Source organism: Macrotis lagotis, chromosome 5, assembly GCF_037893015.1.
Source record: "Macrotis lagotis isolate mMagLag1 chromosome 5, bilby.v1.9.chrom.fasta, whole genome shotgun sequence".
Classification (NCBI taxonomy): Eukaryota; Metazoa; Chordata; class Mammalia; order Peramelemorphia; family Peramelidae; genus Macrotis; species Macrotis lagotis.
This window is the reverse complement of record NC_133662.1, coordinates 138,325,005-138,351,524: the sequence shown is the minus strand read 5'-3', so window position 1 is coordinate 138,351,524 and position 26,520 is coordinate 138,325,005. Positions and strand designations below refer to the sequence as shown.

At 33.9% G+C, this 26,520-nt stretch overlaps 1 protein-coding gene across 6 annotated transcripts in view; it reads right to left on the bottom strand.

Moving 5' to 3' along the window:
* The window catches only part of L3MBTL3 (L3MBTL histone methyl-lysine binding protein 3), a 168,942-nt gene that overhangs the window by 110,207 nt on the left and 32,215 nt on the right, over positions 1–26,520 (bottom strand). For 4 of the 6 annotated variants that reach the window (XM_074187568.1, XM_074187566.1, XM_074187564.1 and 1 more), the window contains 4 exons: positions 17,273–17,384; positions 15,028–15,187; positions 13,030–13,165; positions 5,291–5,341 (listed from right to left, as the gene is read on the bottom strand). In XM_074187568.1, coding sequence (XP_074043669.1) covers positions 5,291–5,341; positions 13,030–13,165; positions 15,028–15,187; positions 17,273–17,384 — 459 coding nt within the window. The remainder of the gene's footprint in view (positions 1–5,290; positions 5,342–13,029; positions 13,166–15,027; positions 15,188–17,272; positions 17,385–26,520) is intronic. The other 2 variants (XM_074187570.1, XM_074187567.1) reach the window with 1 other exon arrangement.

Genomic DNA, 26,520 nt, shown 5'->3' with positions numbered 1-26,520 from the left:
TACATAGCCTTAGTATGAACCTTGTCAAATCCATAAAATTAAGCTCAATGTACCTTTATTAAACACCTCCAAAGCATTGTATAGTAGTGTCTAGAGATACAGTGACAGAAACAGCATAGTTCCATAACTCAAGGAGATAGAATATAAATATAAGAAAGGTAATTTTAGTAGGTAGTAAGAAAGTAACAACTGAGGGGAAATTAGCATGGGTTTTAAAGAGGAGAGAGTATCTAAAATGGGTTTTGGAGAAAGGCAAAGTTTCTGAAACATAGGGATAGGAACTGAGTGCATTCCAGGAAAAAGAAGCTGGCTTGGTGAATTCAACAAGTAGTGTACTGTCAAGTCTGTGGAAAAGCTAAGAGGCCAATCTGACTAGAACAAATGAAGGAGACCAATATGCAATACAGCTAGAAATGCAAAAAGGTCACATATTGTAAGGCGGGGTTCTTAGTGAGCAGAGAGACATGTTATACCCTGTACTTGAATATTATTTTGGCAGTCACATAAAAGATGGATTCAATATTAGAGAGGATAAAAGTAGAAATAGGGAGATAAATTTGGAAGTTTATTACTGTAAATGAAGGGAAAAGTGATGAGAGATTCTACTAGGATAGTGGCTATGTGATTAAAGAGAAGGGGATGGTTACAAGCCATGTTATAGTGACAGAATTGACAAGAATCAGAGACCAAATAGCTATGGGGAAGAATAACAGTAAATTTGAAAAAGAAGAGCAAAGTTCAGAATAGCAGAATGGTGGTGCTCTAAATAAAAATATGGAATTTGTAGGAGGGATGGGTTTAAGAGCAGATAATCATTTCCATTCTGAACATGTTGAATTTGAGATATCAAGGGAATACCCAGGTGGAGATATCAATCAGGATCTGGCACTACAGGAAGACTAAAGTCAAACATATAAATGTTATAGTCATGATTATGATGATTGAACACAAGGAAGTTATCAAGCTAGAGAATCTAAAGAAAGAAGAAGAGATTGCAGGATAGAGCCTTAGTTGACAACCAAATTGAGGAAGACAAAAGATAGAAAATGATTACACCTTATTTAGTTGACAGAGAAATGGAAGCCATAGCAAGAGATAGCATTCAAGAGAAGAGAATGGTCAAAAGTTGTGGAAAAGTCACAGAGAACCAGAAGAAAAAAGGCAAATGAATCTAAGTATTATGAAATTTAGTCAATTTTGTCAAAAACTTTTTAAAAATGTTACTGATTATATCCAATAGTTCCTTCATCTCCATATTTTATATCTTTTAAAGATCTGTGAGATTAATCAAGCATGATGTCCTACTAAAGAATCTTATTAAGTTTTTCAAACAGGTTATAATGGCTCTCTCAATGGCTTAATTTTAAATTATACATTATCAGTACAAAAGTATTTGACTTTTAAGAACATCCCAAAAACCTTAGCAATCTACTAGTTACTAGGTAAAGTGACTTGAAGTTTCAAAATTTTTGGTGATATCCACATACTTCTTTTGTTGCTAAGTTCTAGAATATCTTGCACATGTAGCCCTATTTGATCTAAGACCTTTAATGACTTTGTTTTAAAGGATAATTGAGGTTTTTTTATATATATCTTACTTGGTTATAAAGATGCCAAACAACAAATTCTGTCTTGTGCTATTTTATTTTTCATGCAATACTATCATTGATTCAAGAGATGATTTCTCTGTAATCTATTTAAATAACTTCTTAGAAAGTAGTGCAAGAATTATTTTTGACCCAATAGCAGATAATCATTTCTAATTTGCAAACAGCCTTGCATACTTTATGGATTTTTCTGTTTTATTCACTTGGATTATTTTCCATTTAAAAATAAAATTCCTCTTTTACTACCAGTTAAGGCAGTTATTTGTCTTTATGAACTTTAACAAAGAGGTTTCATTTGTCCCAGAGCATGAATCTTGGAAATGTGAAAAGCTTCCTAAGAACTTGTCAAAACTGATTATTACTATTCCATTCTTATGATTCATATAAGTACAAAAAATACTATCAAAGGGGAAATGAGAATGCTATTAAATGTATCACATCACCAACAAGATAGAACGTGAGGTCCTTGAGATTAGGAATTGTTTCATTTATTGTCTGTGTCATGGTGAATAAAACATAGTAGATGTTTATTAAATAATTGAGGTTCTATGTCATATATAGAGTAACTAAAGTTAGTCTTTCATATTATTACATAGAAATACTAATCAAGGCAAAAACCTCATGAAATAATATCACCAGACTTAATCATTCACAGAGTTCTCAATTACTCATTAGTACCCCACCTTCCAAATCAATACACATGAACATGAGAGAACTAACTGTTGGTTCCCTGCCCAGTTCCATCCATAGGAATGATTCAGCCTCAACTCAACTCTCATCCCATAAGAGGTGGCAGATATATATTTTGTTCAATCACAATGAAGGAAAATGAAAGCAAGTAGAAGGGATGTGGGGAGTGGAGGTGGGAGATAAAACACGGACAGAAAAGAGCACATCACAGAACATAGGTTGAGAGAAACACAACTGAGGCCAGGACTCTCTCTTCCAGAATGAAGTTTTGGCAAAGATCAAAGAATAGGTCAGAGCCTTCAAAATCTGAGGATGCCCATCCTGAGATTGATCTATTCATCAAAGAAATGGGAAGAGACAATGAGTAAGTAGGAAAGACAAAGACAAATCACTGAAAATGCAAAAGGAAGGAGGAGTGGCCAAAATGCCAAGAAAGAAAAGTCAACAGAGACACTCATGAAGCAGAATGAGTAAGAACTCAAAGGGAGGACAGACGACTATGAACCAAAGCTTTATGAACTAAAATTCCCTGCTTCAAAAAAGAACTCTGCAACCTCTCCAGAGATCATATAACAACTACAACAAAATCTAGAATGGTTCAAAAAAGAAATAAAGCTATTAAAATAACATATCAGGAATCATAATTAGGTTATTGGAAATCAGCACTCAAAAAAGAACCAATAAGTAAACATAAAAGTACAAAGAAAAAATGAGCATTCTTTCAACAAATAAAGTTTCTGAAAGAGAAAATGGCAATTTGGGTTTAAAAACTGATGTAGAAATAAACTTAAGGAAAAGAGGCAACAATGTTAAAAGGACATATACATTCTAGAAAAGTCAAAGCAAATGACCTTCAAGACAGGATACAGAGATAACTTAAGCATCACAGTTTTTCCAGAAAAAAATGCAACAGAATAAAAATCCTTATTATATTGCAAGAAATGACACAAAAAAGCTGTCATGAATGTTTAACAATCAATTCCTTAGAACGACATAGAGAAAATAGAAAACCTACACATAAAATTTTACATTAATAGTCATTAGATGTCACAATGTCAGTAACAAACAAATTTTGTAAGTAAGTCAGGGAGAAAAACCTTGAAGAACACAAATTTAAATAACTCATGATTACTCTAAAATTATAAGAAATTGAAGAATGAAAGGAAATATAATATTCAAAAAATAAAGGTCTCTCTTTGGGAAAAAAAATCTCATAAAAAGAATATAGGGAACATAAGGGGGGAAAATTCAGAATCAAACATTTTACAAATTAAGGAAAAAGAGACAAAAGAGAAAGAGAGATAATTAGAAAGAGAAAAGAATATAAGTAAATCTAAGGAACCTGGAATATATCAGGCAAAGAAGGAAAAGTGATCAAAGGACAAAAATGACCTGAGAGACAGAAGACTTAAGGAGAATTTAAAGTTTCAAGGGAAAGGTAAGAAAGAAATGCTTAATATTCTATGGACTGAATCTCATGACCCTCAAGTATATTTTCACTGTAAAGTGGATGCAATGGGAAGATGCATAAATGGAAACAGGGAAGATAAAAAGCAGAGAAACTAAAGATGTGCTCTCACTAAATCTGTAGGTGTGAAGGGACAATGTGTTTATTCTTTCAACAAGAGCCAGTGTGATAAGAGAATAAGATAAATGCAATGGAGGATAAGAATTGGGATGAAAGATAAAGTGGACTCATCCTAGAAGAGGAACATTTCCATGGATCAAAGTTGTAATTCTATAATAAGAGACAAGAATATAACAATGAGTTTCGTCTGAAGGATATCTCTACATTAGTAGAATACTGTCCAGAGCTATAGCTTCCAAAACTGCATCTTATCCCAGGAAAGGATATGTGTGTGAACAAACTTTGCAAAGAAGTCAAAACTCACTTGTAGAAAAGATAGCAAATGAATGATGGGATAACCTAGCCTTAGGAGTGCAAAGTAAACATGGTAAAAATAGAGTAAAGGACTAAGCATTATGCCTTCAGAAAGTTATTCCTACTGTATGATACTGCTTCCATCCAAAACTATTTATTCCATGATCTGATATTTTTAAGAGAAAGATACAATAGAAAACAGGGATATCTTTTTAATGTCTATAAGTGAGTCATACAGAAATAGTTTAGAGGAGCAAGTTCATATCTGAATCCTTATGTAATAGACAAAGAATAAAGTTTTCCTAATTATGAGAATTCAGAATTTACTAAAAGATAAAAGAGAAAAATGAAACAAAGAAAAAAATTCTAGGGAAAAGGTTCAGCAAAAGAATATACTTAAAAGGGCACAAGGAATAAGGAAAAAAAGATTTAGAAGCATACATTTTACTGAGCTAGAAAAAAGAAGAATCAAAGGAGAAAAAAGAAATAAACAAAAAGAGGAAGTATTTTAAATAAATTCAAGAAATCTGAAATTCAGCAGGCAAATAGGAACAAAAGGACAGGAAGAGAATTGTTGTTGACAATTATAACTTTCAACATCAACAAACAATCCCCAAAACCAAAACTCAATCTGCAATATAAATAAAATAAATCTAAAAAATAAAGCTCCATACTAACTGAAAATGAGACAAACAAAATTTTCTATATATCAGGCATTTAACAGCCTGATATGCTATCAAAACAAAAATAAAAATCCACAATACTAAAAGTGATAAAAAAGAAAAAAAGACACATTATGTCTAAAAGAACCAAACACAGAAAATGAAGCAATATCAATAATTAATATAAACATACACTAAAGGGCAATATCTAAATTCATAAAAGAAAAGTTAACAACTACAGAAATCATGATACCTTAACAATTAGGAGACTTTAACTTAGAGCTGGAAAAATCTAACCAAAAAAAAAAAAAAAGAAAGAAAGAAAACGTAGAACTGAACAATAGTTCTGAAAGACTCATAGAATGCTTTAAGGGAAACATTAATGAATGATAAAAGAATGAACAATTAATAACAATCAAAAAGAGAATGATAAAAATAAAACAACTTACCAAAATTTCTGGGATACGACTAAAGCAATCCTCAGAGGAAAAACTGTATCTCTGAAAACACATAACAACAAAACCAAAGAGGGAAAAAAAGAAACAAAGGATTAATCGATTGATGATAATAATTTTTAAAATTAGAAAATCAGGAAGAAAACAAACTCAATGTAAATACAAAAAAAGGGAAATCAATAATAACAAGAAAATAGATCAGATAACAATGGAAAATTTTTTTTAAAAAAGTAATAATAAAATTGGGTCAATTAGGTGGTGCAGTGGATAGAACATGGGTCTTGGATTCAGGAGGACCTTAGTTCAAATCCAGACTCAGACATTTAATAATTACCTAGCTGAATGACCTTGGACAAGTCACTTAACCCCATTGTCTTGCAAAAAAACAAAAAAAATTAAATCTTTAACTAGCCTAATAAGAGGGGGAAAAAACAGCAACTAAAAAAAGGCAAACCAAGTGAAATTACAGCAGATGATAAATATAATTACCAGAACCTATTAAACACAAATTAAGAATTTTTTAAAACAAAAACTATCTATGAAAATGAAAATTGCTGAATTAACAAATTAGTAGATAAATGTCAAACAACTCAATCACAGGAAATACATTCTGAATCTTGAACTAGATATATTTAGAGATAAATTTTATCAAATATTTAATTAATACTTATTTAAATTATTTCAAAAACTGAGAAAAATATTTACAAAACTAAATTTTATAGTAAAATGTAAGCCTAATACTAAATCAGAAAAAATAGACCAATATTACAAATAACTATTGACAAATATTTTCATGATTATGTTGATAGGTGAAGAAAGTCTTTACCCAAATATAATATTCATCTATGCCAAAAACCTCCACAAAGCATACACAAAGAAGTCTCTTTTGACATGCTAAAAACATATATGTACATGAGTATATTTGTGTATTTTCTAAAGTTAGCAATATTTGAAATAAGCAAGGACTAGAAACTTTAATGATAAATACTGAAGCAGAAATAATGATCCTATTCCCCTTTCTATTCAATGTCATTCTAGAAATGCTAATGATCCCAACAGGACAAGAAAAAGAAATTAAAGACATAAACTCTGTCAAAAAATAAACAAAATTAGTGCTATTAGCTAGTGATATAATATTTTACTTAGAAAATCCCAGATTATCAATTCTTTATCCTAGGACACAAAAGCATTCATAATGAGGTTCCCTCATGCACTCTAAGCTCACAGAAACTCAGTCTCTTCAAATCCTAGGATTGATTTAAGCTTCTACATGATAGCACATACAGAGGCAGAAGTAGTCACATCTAAATCTCACAATTTTCCACAAATGTTCTATTTTCTTAATTAAACTGCAACTGATTATAATCTTCTATCATTTTCTCTGTTTCAACTCTACAAGAAACCTTCACTGTGAACTACTATCCTCCCAGCCCCCTGAATAGTAGTAATAATAATAATAATAATAGTAATAATAATAATAATAATTATGAGAGTGTATATGTATATCTCTGTGTGTATACAAGCAGCTACAACAATTTGCAATTAAGCATGGACACAGAGAAGAAATGAGAAAATGAAACTTCCTTCATTGCAGAGGTAAGGGACTTTGGGTATGGAATATTATTTATGCTATCAGGAAAGATCAATGTTGTTTTGGGGTTTTTCTTGGTTATATTACTCTCTGTCTTTGTCTCTCTCTTGTTCTTTACTATTCTTTGATAAAAAAAAAGAAAAACTTATACAGATAGAGAAAGGGAAAAGGAATGCATTAAAAAATGAAGATAAAACAAAAGACAACCATAAAAATAGGTTTTTTAAAAAAATTAAAAAAGGACTGTTAAGTATTATGAAGTCTTGGCCACGAAACTGAAGATTTTTAGGACAGGTGGCATTTTCATAATAGTTCCTGATCAGAGACAAAATAAAGAAATAGTTGAAAAATGAATATCTGGTTAATAAGATAATACATTAGAATGGGTACTGGATTTATGGATCATAGCACATAAACAGAAATGCTGGGTGTTTGGCCAGAATTAAAATATTTACCTAACAAAGGACTACTAAAAAACTATTTTAAAAAAGGTATTTCTTTAATTAAAACTCTGCAAATTTTTATCAAAAGCTTTAGTGTCAAAATAAAAGCAGAAAAAACTGTCTTCAAAAAAAAATCTAACATACCAGATAACAATTAACAATGCCAATTAATGAGCATTTATTTGAGTACCTAACATTTACCTGGTAGTTCCCTATTTCAATGAAATCAAAGATCCAGTCCCTATTCTTTATCTCTATTATTTGTCAGGTATTGTGATACTTGTGATAGGCAAAAGGGATACAAAGATAGAGTCAATGCAGGCCTAAAAAAGAACATACATTTAATAGAGGGATATGTGTTTACAGATCAAAAATACTAGATAAAAACAAAATAAATACACGACAGAAGTAGGGGAGAGCAATATCAGATAAGGGAATTGGGAAAGACCTCTTGAGAAAAGTGTTATTGACCTAAGTATTTAAAAAAGTTAGGGGGTTCCTAAATACAGAGAGAAGGAAGGAGAGAATTCCTGGAATGGGAGACACAGTATGCAAAGACCAAGAGGCAAGTGATGGAATAAAATATATAGGGAACGACAAGTAAAAGAGTTTACACTGGACTATTCAATAAACGGCAATCAGCCTGTAAAGATAGACAAGAACCATATTATGAAGGCCTTCGAATGCCAAATGGGAATCTCTATTTTATTCTAAAGGTAATAGAGAACCATGAAAGTTACTTGAACACTAATAACAAAATAAGATCAGAACTTTAGAAACATGAATTTAGCAGTTGTGGTGGAAAATGGATTGAAGAAGAGCCTAGATGCATGAAAAACTAAAAATAAAGCCTATTGTAATAGTACAGGCTACAGGCATGAAGACCTGGAGTAGGGTGGCTATGGAGCAGAGTAAAGGAGTCAAATTTGAGACATAACTGAATCTTGGAAATTCATATATAGAGAGTGAATAGGGTGAAAATTTAAGTATAACTCAATAGATGCAAATCTGAGTGATGAGAAGAAAGGCCTCTTGAATACAAACAACAGTTCAAAGAGGAATGAGTTTAAACAGGAAAAAAATTAATTTGATTAAGTTTGAGATTATCTATGGGACATCTAGGTGGAGATGTCAAGTAGGCATTTGGAGATGTACCACTGGAAGTCAGGAAATAAATGTGAAGTGGATATGTAGATTGGGAATCAACTGAATAGAGATGATAATTCTGGAAGATCTTTTCAGAACCTGTTGAGTTCATATGGAAAAAGTACATAGGGGAGGAAAGAGCACATATGGAGAAAAGAGGAAAGAATACAAGTTAGAACCCTGAGATGCATGCACCCATACACAAGAGAAATGGACTGGGAAAGAATTCTACAAAGGAGACAGAAAAGAACTGGCCTCTAAAGGCAAGAATACCAATAGAGTAGCATACAAAATACCTAGGGAAGACAGAATATTCTTTTGGGGGGGGGTGTTTTTGCAAGGCAATGGGGTTAAGTGGCTTGCCCAAGGCCACACAGCTAGGTAATTATTAAGTGTCTGAGGCCAGATTTGAACTCAGGTACTCCTGACTGCAGGGCCAGTGCTCTATCCACTACGCCACCTAGCCGCCCCTGATAGAATATTCTATATGAAGGAAAGGATCATCAGTGTCATGCTACAGGGATAGCAATATGACAGCTAAGGAAAGACCTTGGATTCAGCAATTAAGAGCTTGTTGACTATAAAGGGAATGGTATCAGTAATATAGTGAATTCAAAAATTAAATCTGTAGGGAGAAAAGAGGTATAGGCCTTCCTCTTATTTTCTCTTGTTTTTCTCTTTTTTCACTTTTGAGGGTGGTAAATGGGAAGGAGGAAAGTTAAAGAGAAAAAAAATTAGTATTTGTTCACTGAAAAAAAATTCAAAATAAAAGAAGAAAATTAAGTAGATAAAGGGATAGAACAAAATGAAGAACTCTTGGTGGAGATAGGAACAGATAGATCAAGGGGACAAGAAGAAGAAGAGCTGGTGCTGGCAAGAAGGTTTATCCTCCAGCATTACAGATAAGGAGACTGAAAAATGACTCTGTAGAGTGTCTGATGTGCCTAAGTGAGGGGTGGGGGTTAAAAACAGATGCAGTTTTCTATGGGATATGAGAAAAATGTCATCTGTTGAGAGAGAAGGTATAGGTAGTAGTGCACATGTCTTGAGAAAAGAAGGGGCTTTTTGGAATAGCTGCTGTGGAGAAATCCAGAGTTATCAAAGGATAAGTATGCAACAAAATGAATTCAGTTAATGATGGATATCATAAATCAATTATAGGCCCATCCAGGATGGCTATGTAACTTCCTACAGAAACATTCTCCAACAAGTTGAGTTGTCCAACACTAAAGTTTGAAAAGGAATGAGTGGAGATAGAACAATGAGGCAAAATATTGAAAAGTTATAGATAGTATAATGTTAAACCAAAGAAATGAAGAGTTATGAGTTTAAAGAAAGAAAAGGTAGAACAGGTAAATACAGGAAGTGGAACAGCCGGAAATTGCATGGAATGCAGAGGATACCATTTATGAGGAAAACTACATTTAAAAAAAAGAAGAAAGTCAAAAATTCAGTCTATCAAACCCAAGAAAGGAGTCATTAATAAACCTCAAAAAAAAGTTTTGATATCTATATACATGTGTCCAAAGTATGAATTAACAAGCAATTGTAATGCAAAGAAGCTAGCTTAGATCATAGATATAACTGAGTTTGGCAGAATGGGATCAACATTGGAATGTGGCTCTAGCAGGGGAAAATATCTACTTTAGACAGAATAGCTAAAAAGGAATAGCATGAAACAAGAAGAAGATATATTCATATGATGAAGTTCAGGAAACAGAAGAGAGAAAAATTATATGATAGGGGCAGCTAGGTGGTGCAGTGGATAGAACACTGGCCCTGAATCAGGACTTGAGTTCAAATCCAGACTCAGACACTTAATAATTACTGAGCTATGTGACATTGAGCAAGTCATTTAATCCTGTTGCTTTGCAAAAGACAAAGAAAGAAAAGAAAGAAAAATCATGATACACAAAGAATAAATTAGTAGTTCAGCAAACACATAATATGGTAGTTGATAAGAATTTTGATTACCTGGTAGAGTTCTTTCTCAGCCAAGAATAGATCAGCAAATAACTTCCTGACTTGTCTTAACAATTTCAATCTTCAAAAGGCATAGGCAACGATAAAAGGAGGGGTTTTGAAACTGTCTCAACCACAAAATAGGAATTAGTTAACTTTAAAAGGATAGGAACACCATACTGGAAAAGGATCACTCAATCTAAGGATTTGTGATAAAGATGAAGAATGCCAGACAGGCAGGGTCTGACATGTTCCCCAGATTTTGGTAGAAAAGATTTTAAAGGGTTTAGAAAATGGATAGGTCATGAGAGATAGAAGACTCTTAAGAATAAAATTCTGAAGATACAAAACAATTGTAAATGGGAGGAAAAGAGGGAGTTGTTTAAAGAGACTGATGCAAATGCTTGGGAATTCATCAACCAACATTATCTTTTGTTTAAAGAAAATACAGATACCAGGGCAAGTTCTACACAAGGGTATATCAAAGTCCCATAAGAAGTGCTAATTCTCTAAATTGTTTAGAAATGCTCCGGATAACCAAAAAGTTTATCTTAGCTATATTTAAAGGAAAGAAGTGTCTCAAAGAAAGAATAAGATCACTTCTTAAGACTAGTTAGAAAAATATAAAATGATGGAGAAGAATCAGAAATACTCAAGCACTCGTTTTGTTTTCTAAGTCAATTTTTCTGTGTCAAAATTTCATTTGTTTTCTGCATCTTTGACAAATTTTTAGACTAAAATGAACAGAACAAAACTGACTCTTTCAGAGATGAAATCCAACAGAAATCAAAACACAGCAAGAGAGTTTTAACTATCTTTGATGGATTCAGTTATCCAGAACCAGTTGAACTGAATTCTAGGATATAGAAAGAAGTTGTGAATGTGATTGCTGTCAGTTCAGTGACCTCTGAATGATCTTGCAGAAAGAGAAAACTTGTCATACAACAACAAAAAAGGGAAAATGCCCCAATTTTCAAAAAAAGAGGAAAATAAACAAGTTTGAAAATTATAAACCAGTTTTGTTGTTGTTCAGTCATTTAAGTCTGTGTCCAACTCTTTGTGATTCCATTTTGGAATATTGGAGTCATTTGCCATTTCTTTTCCCAAGTCAGGTGAGGAACTGAGGCAAACAGGGTTAAATGACTTGCCCAGAGTCACAAAGTCATTAAGTAACCGAGACCAATTTAGAACTCCTTAAGATGATTTCAGGTTCTTAGGTCTAGCACTCTACCTACTGGACCAAACTAGCTGTGCATAAACCAGTTAGCTTGGTAAAATGTTACAATACATTATTAAAGAGACAATAAACATTGAGGAAAGTCTGAGAGCTGAAGAGGAACCTTGGAAGTCCATGACATGCAATTCCCTCATTTTAAAGGGGAATAAATGAATATAGCTTCAACAAGGATGAGTTCAAGTCAAACTAACTTCACTTCTTTTTCTATAAGGTTACCAGATTGGTACATCATGGGAAAGATACATTTAGGATTTACCTAAAATCCAGTAGTACATTTGACAAAATCTCTTATCTTTTTCTTGGGGAAAAGACATTAAAAAAAAAACTGGGTTAGGGGCAGCTAGGTAGCATAGTGGATAGAACACCAGCCCTAGATCAGGTGGACCTGTGTTCAAAACCAGCCTCAGAAGCTTAATAATTGCCTAGCTGTGTGACCTTGGGCAAGTCACTTAACCCCATTGCTTTAAATAAATAAAAAAAATCAAAAACTGGGCTAGACAGTAGTTATGTAAATTCAGAAATTGCTTATAATTTCATAAAGAGGTCTCTAGTAGATTGCCCAGAGATATGTGCTTGATTCTATGTATTTAACATACTTATTGTGATTAAATCAAGGAAGGCATGTTTACCAAATTTGCGAATAACACAAAGGGAATAGAAAGAGCAAAGCTATCATTTGAACTTCAAAAGTAAAATGTTACTATCCCCAGAGTTAAGAGGTACCACCTGTTGGTTATTTTAAGATGATAGTTATCTAAATATTCTTGGTTCCAATTCTTTTTGTCAACATTTAATTTTACATCTTTAGAACAGGAAGCTAGTTCTCCCATATTCAGATCCACTGGTTCATGTACAAATACCAAGAACACTTCAAGAAAATGAAGAAATATCATGAATTTGCTTTTGATCTACTTAAAATGGAAACTCTCTCTATTGAGTACCAAGAAAAGTAGAAGGGCCAATGAAATAGCACAAATTGCATTCCAGCAAAACTAATTTTACTGGTCTATTTGTATTCAATTTGAAGTTCCAACATGGCAGACTGATAAATATTTCATTATTTTAAAATTCTTGGTTAATGAAGCAATCGCAGAGGCCTGGAATGAGTATCCTATTTCAACTTTCTATTTCATCTAGTAGAATGATATCTACATGCTTCAAGACTTTAGCCTTTGCGTGTTGAATTGAAAAACAGCTGCCTTATGGATATGAAAGCAGCAATACTGATGAAAAGTACTGAAGCAGCAATACACTCAAAGAAAAATAATTACATTTTATGAATACTAAATTTATCATTATTAAACGTACACAAGTTTGCTACTTCTTTTGAGTAAATGTAACTACTGGTACTAACATTTTCATCTTCTCTTTCCTCTCCATCTTCCTTAGGCTCTACCCTGAGAGGTAATTTTGCTTTCCTCTTCCGACTACACTTAGAGTCATCTTCTTCATTGTCTTCACCTACATCTTTCTCTTCCTTCTGTTCTCTGCTGTGAAAATAAACCAGATATTACTAAGAGATACCATCTGTCAAATATTTACATAATTATCAATGAAGAATGCATTAAAAATATTAAACTTCTCTAATAGAAACATTTTTAACCAAAGGGAAGAACTGGAACACAATGAAATATATATACACACACACACACACATATATATGTAACAACACACCTAAAGTTACTTATGTACACAACAGCTGTCGAGGTAGAGAAAGTTGAAACTACTTTATATTCATTACAAAAGAGACACCAACAGCATATGCTAAATGAGTACTATAAGCTAAAAATTATGTGCCTTTCACATCTGTCATGCAAACTAATAAAGAATCTATTTTTTTTTCAAAAAAAGGTGAAACTTCAGGTATACTTTAAAGCAAGGATTTAGTTAGTTATTCAGACAGACAAAACCCAAATGCAAAAGGCTAACTTGATAAAATATTACTCAGAGAAAAGAACCGATTTTTAAAATGATGTTCCATTAAATGACATCAGGAAATTCCACTAAATGTTTCAAATAATCATTTACAATAAATATATGCAATCAAAAATCTATTTTGATGATAGACTGATTTTGTTAAGATCTCCAAAGTGGAAACAGTTCAAACACTACTACATTTCTCTTCTAAAATGCAGTATGGACTTGAGTTGAGTGCACAGTATTATATAACTACCTAAAAACAGTGGTCATTTTCCTTCAAAGGAATTTCTAGCATTTTGTTACAAAAGACCTCAGCACAATTACTTTTACTGGTCAATAGAATTTCATAAGTGCTTTCTATGTGCTGGGAACTTTGCTAGAGATACAAAGTAAAGTAAAGGAGAGATACCAAAAAAAGTTTAAAAAAATCATTTACTCTGTTCTCAAAGAGCTCATATTCTAATGTTATTACTTGATTCAAAAGAGTTTGACTAATAAACTCAAAGATCTAGAACTAGAAGTGTCCTCAGAGGCCATATGATTTAAGAGATAAGAAAATTGAGGCCTGGGTAAATTAAGTAACTTCTCTAATATTACATGAGTGTAAGGAGGTATTTGAACCACAATTTTTTGAAGCCAGAGTCAGTGTCTTTAATCATGCTACCCATGATTGTCAATATCTGTATTACAGAAAATTTTTAAAAATATAATATTCCTGACTAACATTGTAATTACTGCAATGTAAAAGAGGCAATTATTGTAGTAACACTCAAGGAGCTTACAAAGTAGAAAGACAGCACCATAATAGAAGTCAATCTTAATAAGCCTATCAAAATTATTAAATATACTTAAACATTAAAAGGAAAGTCTTGGGGAAAAGAAAAAGAGGGGAATGGGAGGCAGGGAATTAGTAGGAAGAAACTGAAATACAAAAATAAAGAAAAGAAATGTACCAATGAAACAAGATTACATGGACAAAAATAAAAAGAAATATAAAAGGGGCTACAAATGGCAATTTAATTACTATTTTGCTAAATTTAATTGTAACCAACTCTATCCACCCAAGGAACCATCTCATTAGTCCATGAGAATTTGCAGGAGGAAATTATATATAAGTATGTATATATGTATGTAAATTAAATATTGCTACTATATTTATTATGTGTATTATAATTGTTGAAAATTGATAAAAATTTCTCCACTGGAAAGCAGAGTGCTTGCCTGTCTCTAAGTGTATACCTAGTACTTAGCATAATGCTGAGCATATAGCAAGAGCTTAATAAATGTTTTATCAAAATTACCATTAGCTTTAAAAAATTATTTTTGAAAAACAGAGAAATTGGCATAAATTAGAAAAAATTCATAGTCTTATTATCCTCCATTATCTTATAACTACAAATCCCATTTCATACATGACAGAAACAAAATTTACTTGTCTTTGTTTTGCCGTGCACATTTCTGACTGCAAAATTTTCCTCCAGAAAGAAACTCTTCTACAGTGCCATACTGATAACAGTTTTCACAGAACTGAAGTCCTTCTACTTTCATTGTTTCCTTCAGTCGGAAAGGTACCCCTGTCTTCTCTGAAAAAACTACAAGAAAACATGAGAGTATAATTAAATTAGTATCATTTCAAATGTTTTCCAAAATATATCACCAGCATAATAGTGTTATTAAAAGCCATATATGGTTTTGTAGTCATGAAGGAATTTGTATAGCATTCTCTCATTTCATTCTTATAATCACTCTGTGGAATAAGCAAAAAAAAGGAAATAGATCAATTTAAATAATCGATGATCAGGGAATATAAGTGACTTACCCAAGCCACAGTAAAGTTAGTAAATGGTAGATAAAGTGAAGATTTGAATATATCTTCTGAAGCTAGGTAAAGTGTTTTTTCCTTTATACAATGTAATATTTTGTAATCCTTTGATTAATGATAAAGGTATACTTAAATGATTTGGAGATAGGCAGATAAAGAGCAGAAAACAGAGGTAGAATTTTTAAAAAGAAAAATATATCTGTAATAAAACCAAACAATTAACGTATCTAAATACTACCTTGAGAGCAGGTGTGCCCAACCCTGTGGGTTGCATATGACCCTCAAAGTCCATATTTACAGCATTATTCCTTTAATATACTCAGGTAATATAGGTTACACAGTAATCTTTAAATATTAAAATCTATATGCAACACTTGATACATTTTTGTTGAGCAATGTGATCCCGAAGAGTTAAATGATTAGAAATCCATGCTAAAGCATGGGCTGTCTAAAATTCAGCCCACAGGGCAATTTTCTGCGACCCACCTGTGGGTTTACTAAAGCCTAATTACTGCAGAGCTCTCACTCAAATGGTAAATCAAAATATATTGTCCATTGTTTTAATAAAAACTCTTAAAAGTTTGCAACAGGGGCCGCTAGGTGGCTCAGTGGGTAGAGTACCGGCCCTGGAGTCAGGAGTACCTGAGTTCAAATCCGACCTCAGACACTTAGTAATTACCTAGCTCTGTGGCCCTGGACAAGCCACTTAACCCCCATTTGCCTTGCAAAAATCTAAAAAAAAAAGTTTGCAACAAAAACTTTTAAGGTTGGACCCCCTGCTTTAAGAAGGAAAAGGAAAATGTCAATTTGCCAACAAATTAGACTATTCTGGTGGCCAAATTGGAGTTCTATATTTCAGAAAATGGTTCTTTTTTGGTATATATACCCCAAAAAAATTTGCTACAAAAATTCATGTAAATAGTTTTTTGATTAATATAAGCTTTTCAAAACCTGAATCAGAACCTGAATCCAGCTAAAATACAAAATTTTAACATCTCTCCACTTCCCTTTTTTTGCCTAAGACCAATTATAAGCAATCTCAATTATCCAGATACTTTCTTTAAACAACAAAATTATTTTTTGTTTAAAATATTTGGTAAATTAAAGTGGTTATACTTTTGCTAAAGTACCTGCATGCACTATCGTTTTATATGAGTTATCTGGAGAGTAACCAATCCTCCAAATCATTCTATGCTAACCATATCTAGAATTAGAAATCTAGGCTATAGTTTTTTAAAAAAAATATTAGAGTTCATTCTTGTTAAAATTTATCTTATTAAAATTTATATAAAATATGTTCCATGGACATCTTCCAGTGCTGTTTTACATTTCAAAACTTCATTTTTATTATGAACTTAAACATGAACAAATATAGATATTTTCATATATAAACCCCCAAGCCTTATAAACCAAAATTCTTAACTATTTTTGGTCATGGAACTCTGGCAAAGTCTATGGACTCCTTTTAAGAATAAAGTCTTTAGGGGTAGCTAGGTGGAGCAGTGGATAGAGAACTAACCCCTCAAGTCAGGAGGACCTGAGTTCAAATCTGACCTCAGTCACTTAATAATTGCCTAATTGTGTGACCTTGGGCAAGTCACTTAACCTTACTGCCTTGCAAAAACAACCAAAAAAGAATAAGGTTTTTAAATACATAAAATAAAATACATAGAATTACAAGGTAAATCAATTATACAGAAATAAAGATGCTTTTCCATCCAAGTTCATAAACCCTTAAAACTGAAGATTTCCTTTCATAAGACTTTCAATATTTATATTAATATGTTTACATTAAAATACTTTTAAACATTCAAAACAGAAAAGAAACAAAAAATAAAAGCCATTTCTTTCTAACCTTCTTGTGCAGTAGGCACCATCCAGGTTGTGGTAGCAGTAGCCTTTTTAACACTTTCTATTTCAGTCTCATCAGTAATCACTTCCAAGGCTCCAAACTCATTTACCCGGAACTATGTAAGGGAATACAAAAGAAATGAGGTAAAATTTGCTAAGGTTCTTATGTCCAGTATCTATTTAATGGGAAACATTAGTTTTAAAGAATATTATTTAGATCTTAAACAACTGTATCTATTTAGATAATAAAAATACCACATTGCAAAAAATGAAGAAAAATAGCATCATTTCTAATATGAGAAGCAACAATCTTTCATTTACTATAAAGTTATAATAAATAATAAAAACATATTGTTCTGTATAGCCAAATGATAAATTTAAGTGTCATTTGTGTAGGTCATTATTCTCTGTGGTTTCAGTTTTCTTCTCTATAAAGTAAGGGTTTTAGAATATATGATCTAATAAAGTCACTTTTGGTTCTAAATTCAATGATCATAGAAATTCAGTATCATGTCTTTATTCTTGAAAAATAAACAGGGCATCTTAAATTAGAAAGAGCAAAAGTGAAGACAACAGAACTATCATGGAAATGGTCACTGGGCACTCACAGGAAGCTAAACTTTCTAGTATAGTACCTTCTTCTGCTGTCCCAGGAATTCTTTCTGTTCGTGCAGAAGAGAAAAATTAACTGTGAGAGCAAGCATATCTAATAGCTAAAGCTAATTTAGTTTCAAGAAGTAGTCTGAAAGTACAATTCCCTCTTAGGGACATTGCAATCTCTTCAACAGAAAAATAAAAAAAAAGTTGTAAATGTTGGCAGGACATCTTTTGTTACTATAATGCCAGCATATAATAATGCTTTTTCCAGGATTCTGATACTAACATTTAAAAGATTTAAAAACAAAATACTATCTTCCATTTACTCTAATATTTTTCTCTCTGAAATGATCCTCTGGTATTGTTAACTAATTAAAATTAATTTTGTCTTAAGTATTTCTATTTTATAGAAACAAATAGCATTAATCAGAAATTATTATTTTACAGACAATGAAGAATGTTTTAAAAAAGAATTTTTAGCACTTTTAGCACTTACCTGCTTCAAACAATTTAATAAATAAAGCATTCTATCTGCCAATCTAAAAAATATTATCATTAACTAACGCAAAAATGAAGCTATTTGTCTCGAAAATTTCAAGAAAAAAGATTCTGTCAAATTAGCAAAGAATTTATATGCTAAACTGAACTCAATACTTCTGTCTTTTAGCAGAACAGTCGATGCATGTTAACAGGTCAAAAAAGCTGTTGAGGACAAGTGAAAATGTCTTCTCTCATTTACTCATAGCATGAATGGTCTCAGTCAGGCAAATGCACTGCTCCCAGTGAGCAGGGCCCAAGGAGAAGAGAGCATGTTTTCTAGGCAAAAACTCAATTCTACCCATACAGGAATCCCTTTCCTCTTTCCCTCTTGGATCTTCCTTCCCCTCACATACAAAATGTGAACACAGCTAGAGTTCTTTTGGATGTTTCAGAAAGACAGGGCTCAGTCCTACAATTGTGGAACAAGGGAAAAAGCACTGCTTGCTAAGCCTAGGAAAAGTATTTCATGACAAGGAGAAAAATGAGCAAATTATCATTTAGCTAAAAAAAAAAAAAGAATAGGGAAGGAAGATTTGACTTTTCCAAAGCAATCAAAATAAATGTTAAAGTGAAAAGTTCAACATCAGGACCAAAATGCATGAAAGCTTTAAGTTTCAAAACAAGACTAACAGTACCATCTACTGGGCAAGGCTAGACAAAACAGGTTGTCACAATAATTACTGTTAATTAATAAATCTAATAGGATTGGCAATGATTTTGAGAAAAATTATCCAAAGAATACTTATCAAAGAAAAATAATATGTGGATTTTTAAATTCCTATTAGTAAAATCATATTTCATTTTTATACTTCATTCTTCATCTCATTGTTGGATCATGTGAGTATCAGTATGCATGAATCTGTCATTAAGAAATGTAAGAAGCATCTGTGAAAAATTAGAGAACACATCAAATCAAGTGGGGCTTAAATTTCTTAACTAAATTTCTAAATCAAATTGTCCTAGGCTTTTTTTGCACAAAGGGATTAAATACTTAAAGTAAAAATAAAATTCAACAGCTATGTAAATTGTCATTGATGTTCCTTGAAATAAAGACATATAACAAAGAGATTATAAATTCTGATGGCTTCAGAACTGGAGGTATCTATGATCAAGACAATATTTTGATCCCATTCTCTTAAGCAGACAGACACTATCTTTCTGACTCTAAGCTTCATTAGCTACCATAGATGTAACAATCTTTTTTATTAATTAACTGAAGGTTTTACTAACTTTTAGCACAGTTAATTTCTAATAAAAGTTGCTACATCTCAAAAATTAAAGTACCTCAAACAATTGTCCGAGTTTTATTGGAAATTTATTTTATTTTCTCCCCTTTTATTTTATATAAATTGATGGGATCAAGTGTTCTTTTTTTTTTACCTAGTTCTTCTGTATTATCCATGTTTTCAGGGTAATTTGAATATATATCTCAACAGCATCTCTAAGAGCTATCTTTTTCTTTGAACTCACATGGAGGAGACACAGCTTTATTCCTTCATCAACTCTCTCCTGCAATATTATAATCTCCTAATTGGTGTCACTTTCTCATGTATCCCTTCTCTCCAAATTATCCTGTGCATAACTTCCAAAGTGATCTTCCTAAAACTTAGGTTCAACAAAGTCGTTCTCCTCTTCAATAAGTCACAGTGGCTCCCTGTTTTATCCTAGGATCAAATATGAACCCCTGTTTAGTATTAATAGTCATTTTATACCCTAGGTCCAAGTTTCCTTACCAGTCTGGTTATACATTTTTCCTTTTTCTGTATTTCACCATACAGTCAAAATACTTATTGATGCTACTCACGTGCACCACCCCATCTCTAAAATCTGAGCCTTCATTCTATAACATATAATTCCTCTTACAATTTCTGATAAATTTTCTGGAAGAATTTCTTGTTTTCTTCAAATTCACCTTCCACTTGAAGTCTTTCATGATTCCCTCCTTCCTCTACTTCTAATGCTTTCTTCCAACAAGCTACCTTATATGTTTGAAGATACTTATAAAGGTAGAAACTGTCTCCCCTCGCAAAATGTAAACACCTTAAGGGCAGGAAATGTTCCATTTTTATCTTTGCATTCTCAGCACCTAGTATATGGTTTACAATATAAAATATATTTAATAAATGCTTACTGATTGAAAATAGATGAAAATCTTAGATTTAATATGATTATATTTTCTATACAATGTGACTCAAGTTTCAGACATACAGTTGCATAAAGACTAATCATCATCAATTTCAGTCTGAAAAAGACACTCAGATTCTGAGGCTTTAACAAGATATTGTGAATGCATTTAGAATAATAGCTAAAAATTTATGTTTTTACCTGTACTCTGCTTTGAAGTCATCAATTTGGATGACCTGCACAATTTAAAGCAATATGAAACAAGTGCTTCAGTTCTATAAAAATTCTCTGCACTAACAATGATAAAAATGCTAAATTTATCAAACAATGTTGTCTACTCATACCTTAAAATTATAGTTTGTACTACGACTATAGCTACACAAACCAAATATAGATATTTATACCATAAAACTTCAAAAATTTCCTGAAACATAGGGATGTTTCAGACCTACTCATCCCTTTCATGTACCTCTTCTTGTCTTCAAGAGTGAACCTTTAGACTTCTGGGGCAGAGCAAAGATGGCAGCATTAAGCTAACATATTCTGGAGCTTTTCCCTACTGTATAGGGGAAAAATTAAATGAAACCTCTGCATAGACATTAAAGCTACAGATCCCACCAAAAATAGACAAGATCCAAAGAAGTTTTCAATGGTAGATATCCTGCAGGATCTACAGTGAAGGTCTGTCTCTTTGGGGGAAATAAGAAGTAAAGCCCATCTAGGAGGGAGAGTGGGAAAGACAGGGAGGCTTTTAGCCATAGTGCAGCCCAGGTCCAGGTTCTAAAAGCTTGACAACAGCAAAGTACTGGCAGCTATATAGCAAGCTAGTGAAGAGGGTTCCAACCTCAAACAAAATATGAACACTGGGAACACTGGGGCAAAAGACAGGACTGGAAAGGAACAAACTGCTGCATGGGCAGAACATGAACATGAAGGGGAACCCTCTGCAAAGGAAATGCCTGGACTGCAAAGGCAATATCTTAGCCAATGACAAGCCAGTGATCAAAACCCAGAACTAGAATAAAAAGCTTGGGACAATACTCCCTTTACCCCAGGATTAGAGCTAAGACACTTCAAGATAAGCAAAAAAGCTAAAAGAGCTCTCACTATAGAAAGTTACTATGCAGATAAAAATGACAACAACACCACCTTAGAAGAAATTACCCACAGGGGAAGACTCAAAAGAGCCTATGAATTGGATTCAAATCCAAAAGCTCACAGAAGACCTTATAGAAGAATTTAAAAACCAAAGACGAGAAAAAGAAAAATCAAAAAAAGAATTGAGCCATGCAGGAAAATTATGAAAAACTGACCAAAGTAATTAACTCCTTTAAAAGTAAAAATAATCAGCTGGAAAAAAAGAATGTAACTCTACAAAAAAAAATAAAAGGAATGCAACTCAGCAAAGAGTAAAAATAACCAACTGGAATAGAAACTACAAAAGCTAACTGAAGAAAACAAAACCCTAAAAATTAGAACTGGACAAACACAAACCAATGAATGTATGAGACTGTAAGATTCCATTAAACAAAGTAAAAAGACTGAAAAAATGAAGAAAACAGAAATTACCTTTTAGCAAAAACAAATGACCTGGAAAACAGATCCAGAAGAGAAAATTTACAAATTATTGGACTACTAGAAAGCCTAGATCAAAAGAAAAAAAAGAACTTGGAAAACATCTTGCAGGAAATTATCAGAGAAAACTGTTCAACTCTGCAAGAGGAAGAAGATAAAATAGCCATTGAAAGAATATACAGAACTCCTCCAGAGACTCTAGGATAAAAACTCCAAGGGCTAGCCAAATTCCAGAATTCTCACATAAAGGAAAAAACACTACAAGCAGAAAAAAAAGAAGCAATTAAAATACAAAGGAAACACAATCAGACTTACACAGGACTTATCAACTTCTACAATGAAGATCCAGGGGGACCTGGAAACCATATATCAGAGGGCAAATGACCTTGGATTACAACCAAGAATTTACTACCCTGAAAAATTCAGCATATTCTATCAGATGAAAAGATCGATGTTCATCAAAATAGGGGACTTCCAAAATTTCCTGATAAAAAATCTTGAACTGGGGGTGGAGCCAAGATGGCGACAAGAAGGGATCGAGTCTTAGGAGCTCTCTGATAAAATTCATCAGCTAAGGACTCTAACTAAACTTTCGAGAGACAGAACCCACAAAGGGACCCAGTGAGGCAGTTCTCCTACTCAAGGTAACCAGGAAAAGAGCAGAAAGACTCTGCTCCCCGGGATTGGAGAGGCGGCCGCCAGAGGGGTGGCCCGCCAGAGCCAAAGAACCTCAGCCTCCCGGAGGCAGCCCCAGGGCGCTGGGAGTCTCAGCTCACAGCAGCGGAGGAGTCTCCTGAGCTGCACCTCAAAGAGCTCCGGGCACAAAGTGGAGGAACAGCGGAGGACCTCTGCCAGAGCCCAGCCCTCAGGGCACACAGCAAGCAGCATCCTCTTTCCCCAGCCCTGATCCAGGAAACAGAAGCAGGCTGAGCGGGTAAGCAGGAGTCTCCAGGGCATGAGCCCATTAAGCTGAGGGAGGGGAGTGAAGAGAGACTGCAGAGCTCTGTCCTCTGCCTCTGGAACAGGACTCTGGGGATCTGACCACATTCAGATCCTGACCACAGTCTAGGCCCCCCCCATAGAACAGCAGCCCCCCCCCCCCACATCAGCCCTTTGGCAGAGGGGGGAGCTTATGGTCATTCACAGACCAGGAGGGAGGACAGAGCCTCACACACTGAGACCCTTATGGGAGTGTCCCAAAAGCTCAAGAAACACCCCAAACCAGGCCCAGGCTGGGAAAATGAGCAAGCAGAGAAACAAAAAGAAGACTATTGAGAAATATTTTGCAAATGAGCCCAAGAAGGATCAAAATACTCAGTCTGAAGATGAGGAAGCACAAGCTCCTGCATTTAAAGACTCCAAGAAAAACAGAAATTGGGCTCAGGCTATGATAGAGCTCAAAAAAGACTTTGAAAATCAAATGAGGGAGCTGGAAGAAAAACTGGGAAAAGAAAGGAGAGAGATGCAGGAAAAACATGAAAATGAAGTCAGCAGCTTAGTCAAGGAAATCCAAAAAAATGCTGAAGAAAATAGCATGCTAAAAACCAGCTTAGGTCAAATGGATAGAACAGTTCAAAAAATTTATTGAGGAGAATGCTTTAAAAAGCAAAATTGGCCAGATGGAAAAAGAGATAAGAAAACTCTCTGAGGAGAACAAATCCTTCAGACAAAGAATAGAATTCAGGGAGATTGATGAATTTACCAGAAATCAGGAATCAATGCTTCAAAACCAAAAAAAAATGAAAAATTAGAAGAAAATGTGAAATATCTCATTGAAAAAACAACTGATATGGAAAACAGACTTAGGAAAGATAATTTAAAAATTATTGAAATACCTGAAAGTCATGATCAGGAAAAGAGCCTTGACATCATTTTCAAAGAATTACTACAGGAAAATTGCGCTGATATTCTAGAAGCAGAGGGCAAAATAGAAATGGAGAGAATCCACCGATCCCCCAGAGAAAGAGATCCCAAAAAACCAACCCCTAGGAATATTATAGCCAAGTTCCAGAACTCCCAAGTCAAAGAGAAAATATTACAAGCAGCCAGAAGGACACAGTTCAAATATCGTGGAGCTGCAGTCAGGATCACACAGGACTTAGCAGCAGCTACATTGGAAACTAGTAGGGCTTTGAATACAATATACCGGAAGGCAAAAGAGCTTAGAATGCAGCCAAGAATGAACTACCCAGCAAGGCTGAATGTCCTCTTCCAGGGAAAAAGATGGACTTTCAATGAACCAGGGGAATTTCAAAGGTTCCTTTTGGAATGGCCAGAGCTGAACAGAAGGTTTGATCTTTCAGATACAGGACTCAGGTGAAGCATGGAGATTGGAGGAGAGGGGGGAAATATGAGGGACATAATGAGAAATAATGAGGATGAACTGCAAGTATTCCTGCGTAGAAAAATGACACTGATAATACTCATATGAACCTTCTCAGTTAATAGAGCAGGTAGAGAGAGCTTTTATAGTTGAAGCACAGGAGAAAGCTGAATTCGAAGATAAAATATGGTGTAAAAATGGAGTCAATAGAAAAAAAGGGAAATGGAAGGGAAGAAAGAAAAAGGAGAGGGGGGGGAATAGTCCAAGATATTTCACATAAGATTTTTTTTATTACAATGAGCTATTGCAATGATATGGAAGGGGGGAGGCAAGGGGGAATGAGGGAAACTTTGCTCTCATCAGAGATGGCTAGGAGAGGAAACAGCAAATATACTCAATGGGGTATAGACATCTGGAGTAAGAAGGACGGGGGAGCAGGGGGAAGGGGTGGGGATGTGAATAAAGGAGGAGAGGATGGACAATGGGGGGAGAGTGGTCAGATATAACACATTTTCTTTTTTACTTCTTGCAAGGGGCTGGGATTGGAAGGCCTGCCCAGGACCATAGCGCCAGGTGGATTCTGGGCCTAAGGGGTGGTATGGGGGCTCAGGGCTTCTTGGCCCCAGGACCAGGGATCTGTCTGCTGCGCCACTCAGCGACCCTACAGCAGAGTCATAGTGAAAGGAGAGAGAAAATAGAGTACATGGTAGTGGAGAAATAAGAAAGGAGGGAGTTGTGATCAGCAATGGCAAAGGTGGAAAAATATGGAAATAACTTTTGTGATGGACTTATCATAAAGAATGAGATCCACCCATGACAGAGTTGTTGGTGTTGGAACAAAGACTGAAGCACATTTTTTGTTATGATTATTTGGGGGAGGGTGCAGGGCAAGTAGGGCTGGATGGCCTGCCTGGGGCCACATAACAGGGTGATCTTTGGGTGTCTGGGGCCCTATTTGGACCCAGGTGCTCCTGGCTCAAGGGCCAATGCTCTGTCTGCCACGCAGCCACCCCTACTATTATTAATATTTTATATTATTTTGGGTCTTTTTTTTCTTTCTTTCTTTTTTTTTTGGTTTTTGCAGGGCAGTGGGGATCAAGTGGCTTGCATGTCACATGGCTGGGTGATTGTTGGGTTTACAAGGCTGGATGTGGACTCGGGTGCTCATAGCTCCAGGGCTGTTGCTTCATCCATTACTATTATTATTTTTTTATATTTATATTTTATATTTATATTTATTATTATATTTATATTATATTAATTATTATTTTATTTTAATTTTTTCCTCTAACCTTTACTTTTTTCGCCCAAACAAGTCTATCTATATCCATGGGGGAGGAGGGGTATTTTGTTTACTTGTAAACAAGAATATTTTATTAATGTAAAAAAACATTTGTACAAAATGAGAATAACAAATAAATTAAACACTGAAGAAGAAAAAAAATAAAATGCTATGAATTCTAAAAAAAAAATCTTGAACTGAACATATAATTCAAACTCCAAATACAAGACTCAAGAGATGAATGAAAAGAAAAAGGAGAAGGAGAACGAAAAAATAAAACTAAACAAATGTCAGTGGAGAACTTCAAGGGAAAATATAACACTTGTAACTTTTTTTTTTTAGATTTTTGCAAGGCAAATGGGGTTAAGTGGCTTGCCCAAGGCCACACAGCTAGTAATTATTAAGTGTCTGAGGCTGAATTTGAACTCAGGGACTCCTGACTCCAGGGTCAGTGCTCTATCCACTGTGCCACCTAGAGGCCCCAACATTTATAACTCTTAAGAATTGCATGTCTTGTAGGACAGTTAAAGTGCTGAATACAATTGAAGAGATTGGATTTAGATGATATGAGTATGGGTTGGTTCTTATCTTTCCACTGAAGAGGACCAAAATGACATCACTATGCTTAAGACAAAAAGTCCAGATTAAAAACTGGAATGTTTATTCTAAACTTATCATTTCTCAGTTGGCTACTTAATTCTGCTTTGCTCATAAAACTCAGCACTTTGTCAGATGAGGGCATTCTATACTGGGCAGTATCACTCATACCTTACAATCAGCTGTAAAGGTCTTAAGAAAGACCTTCAGAGTG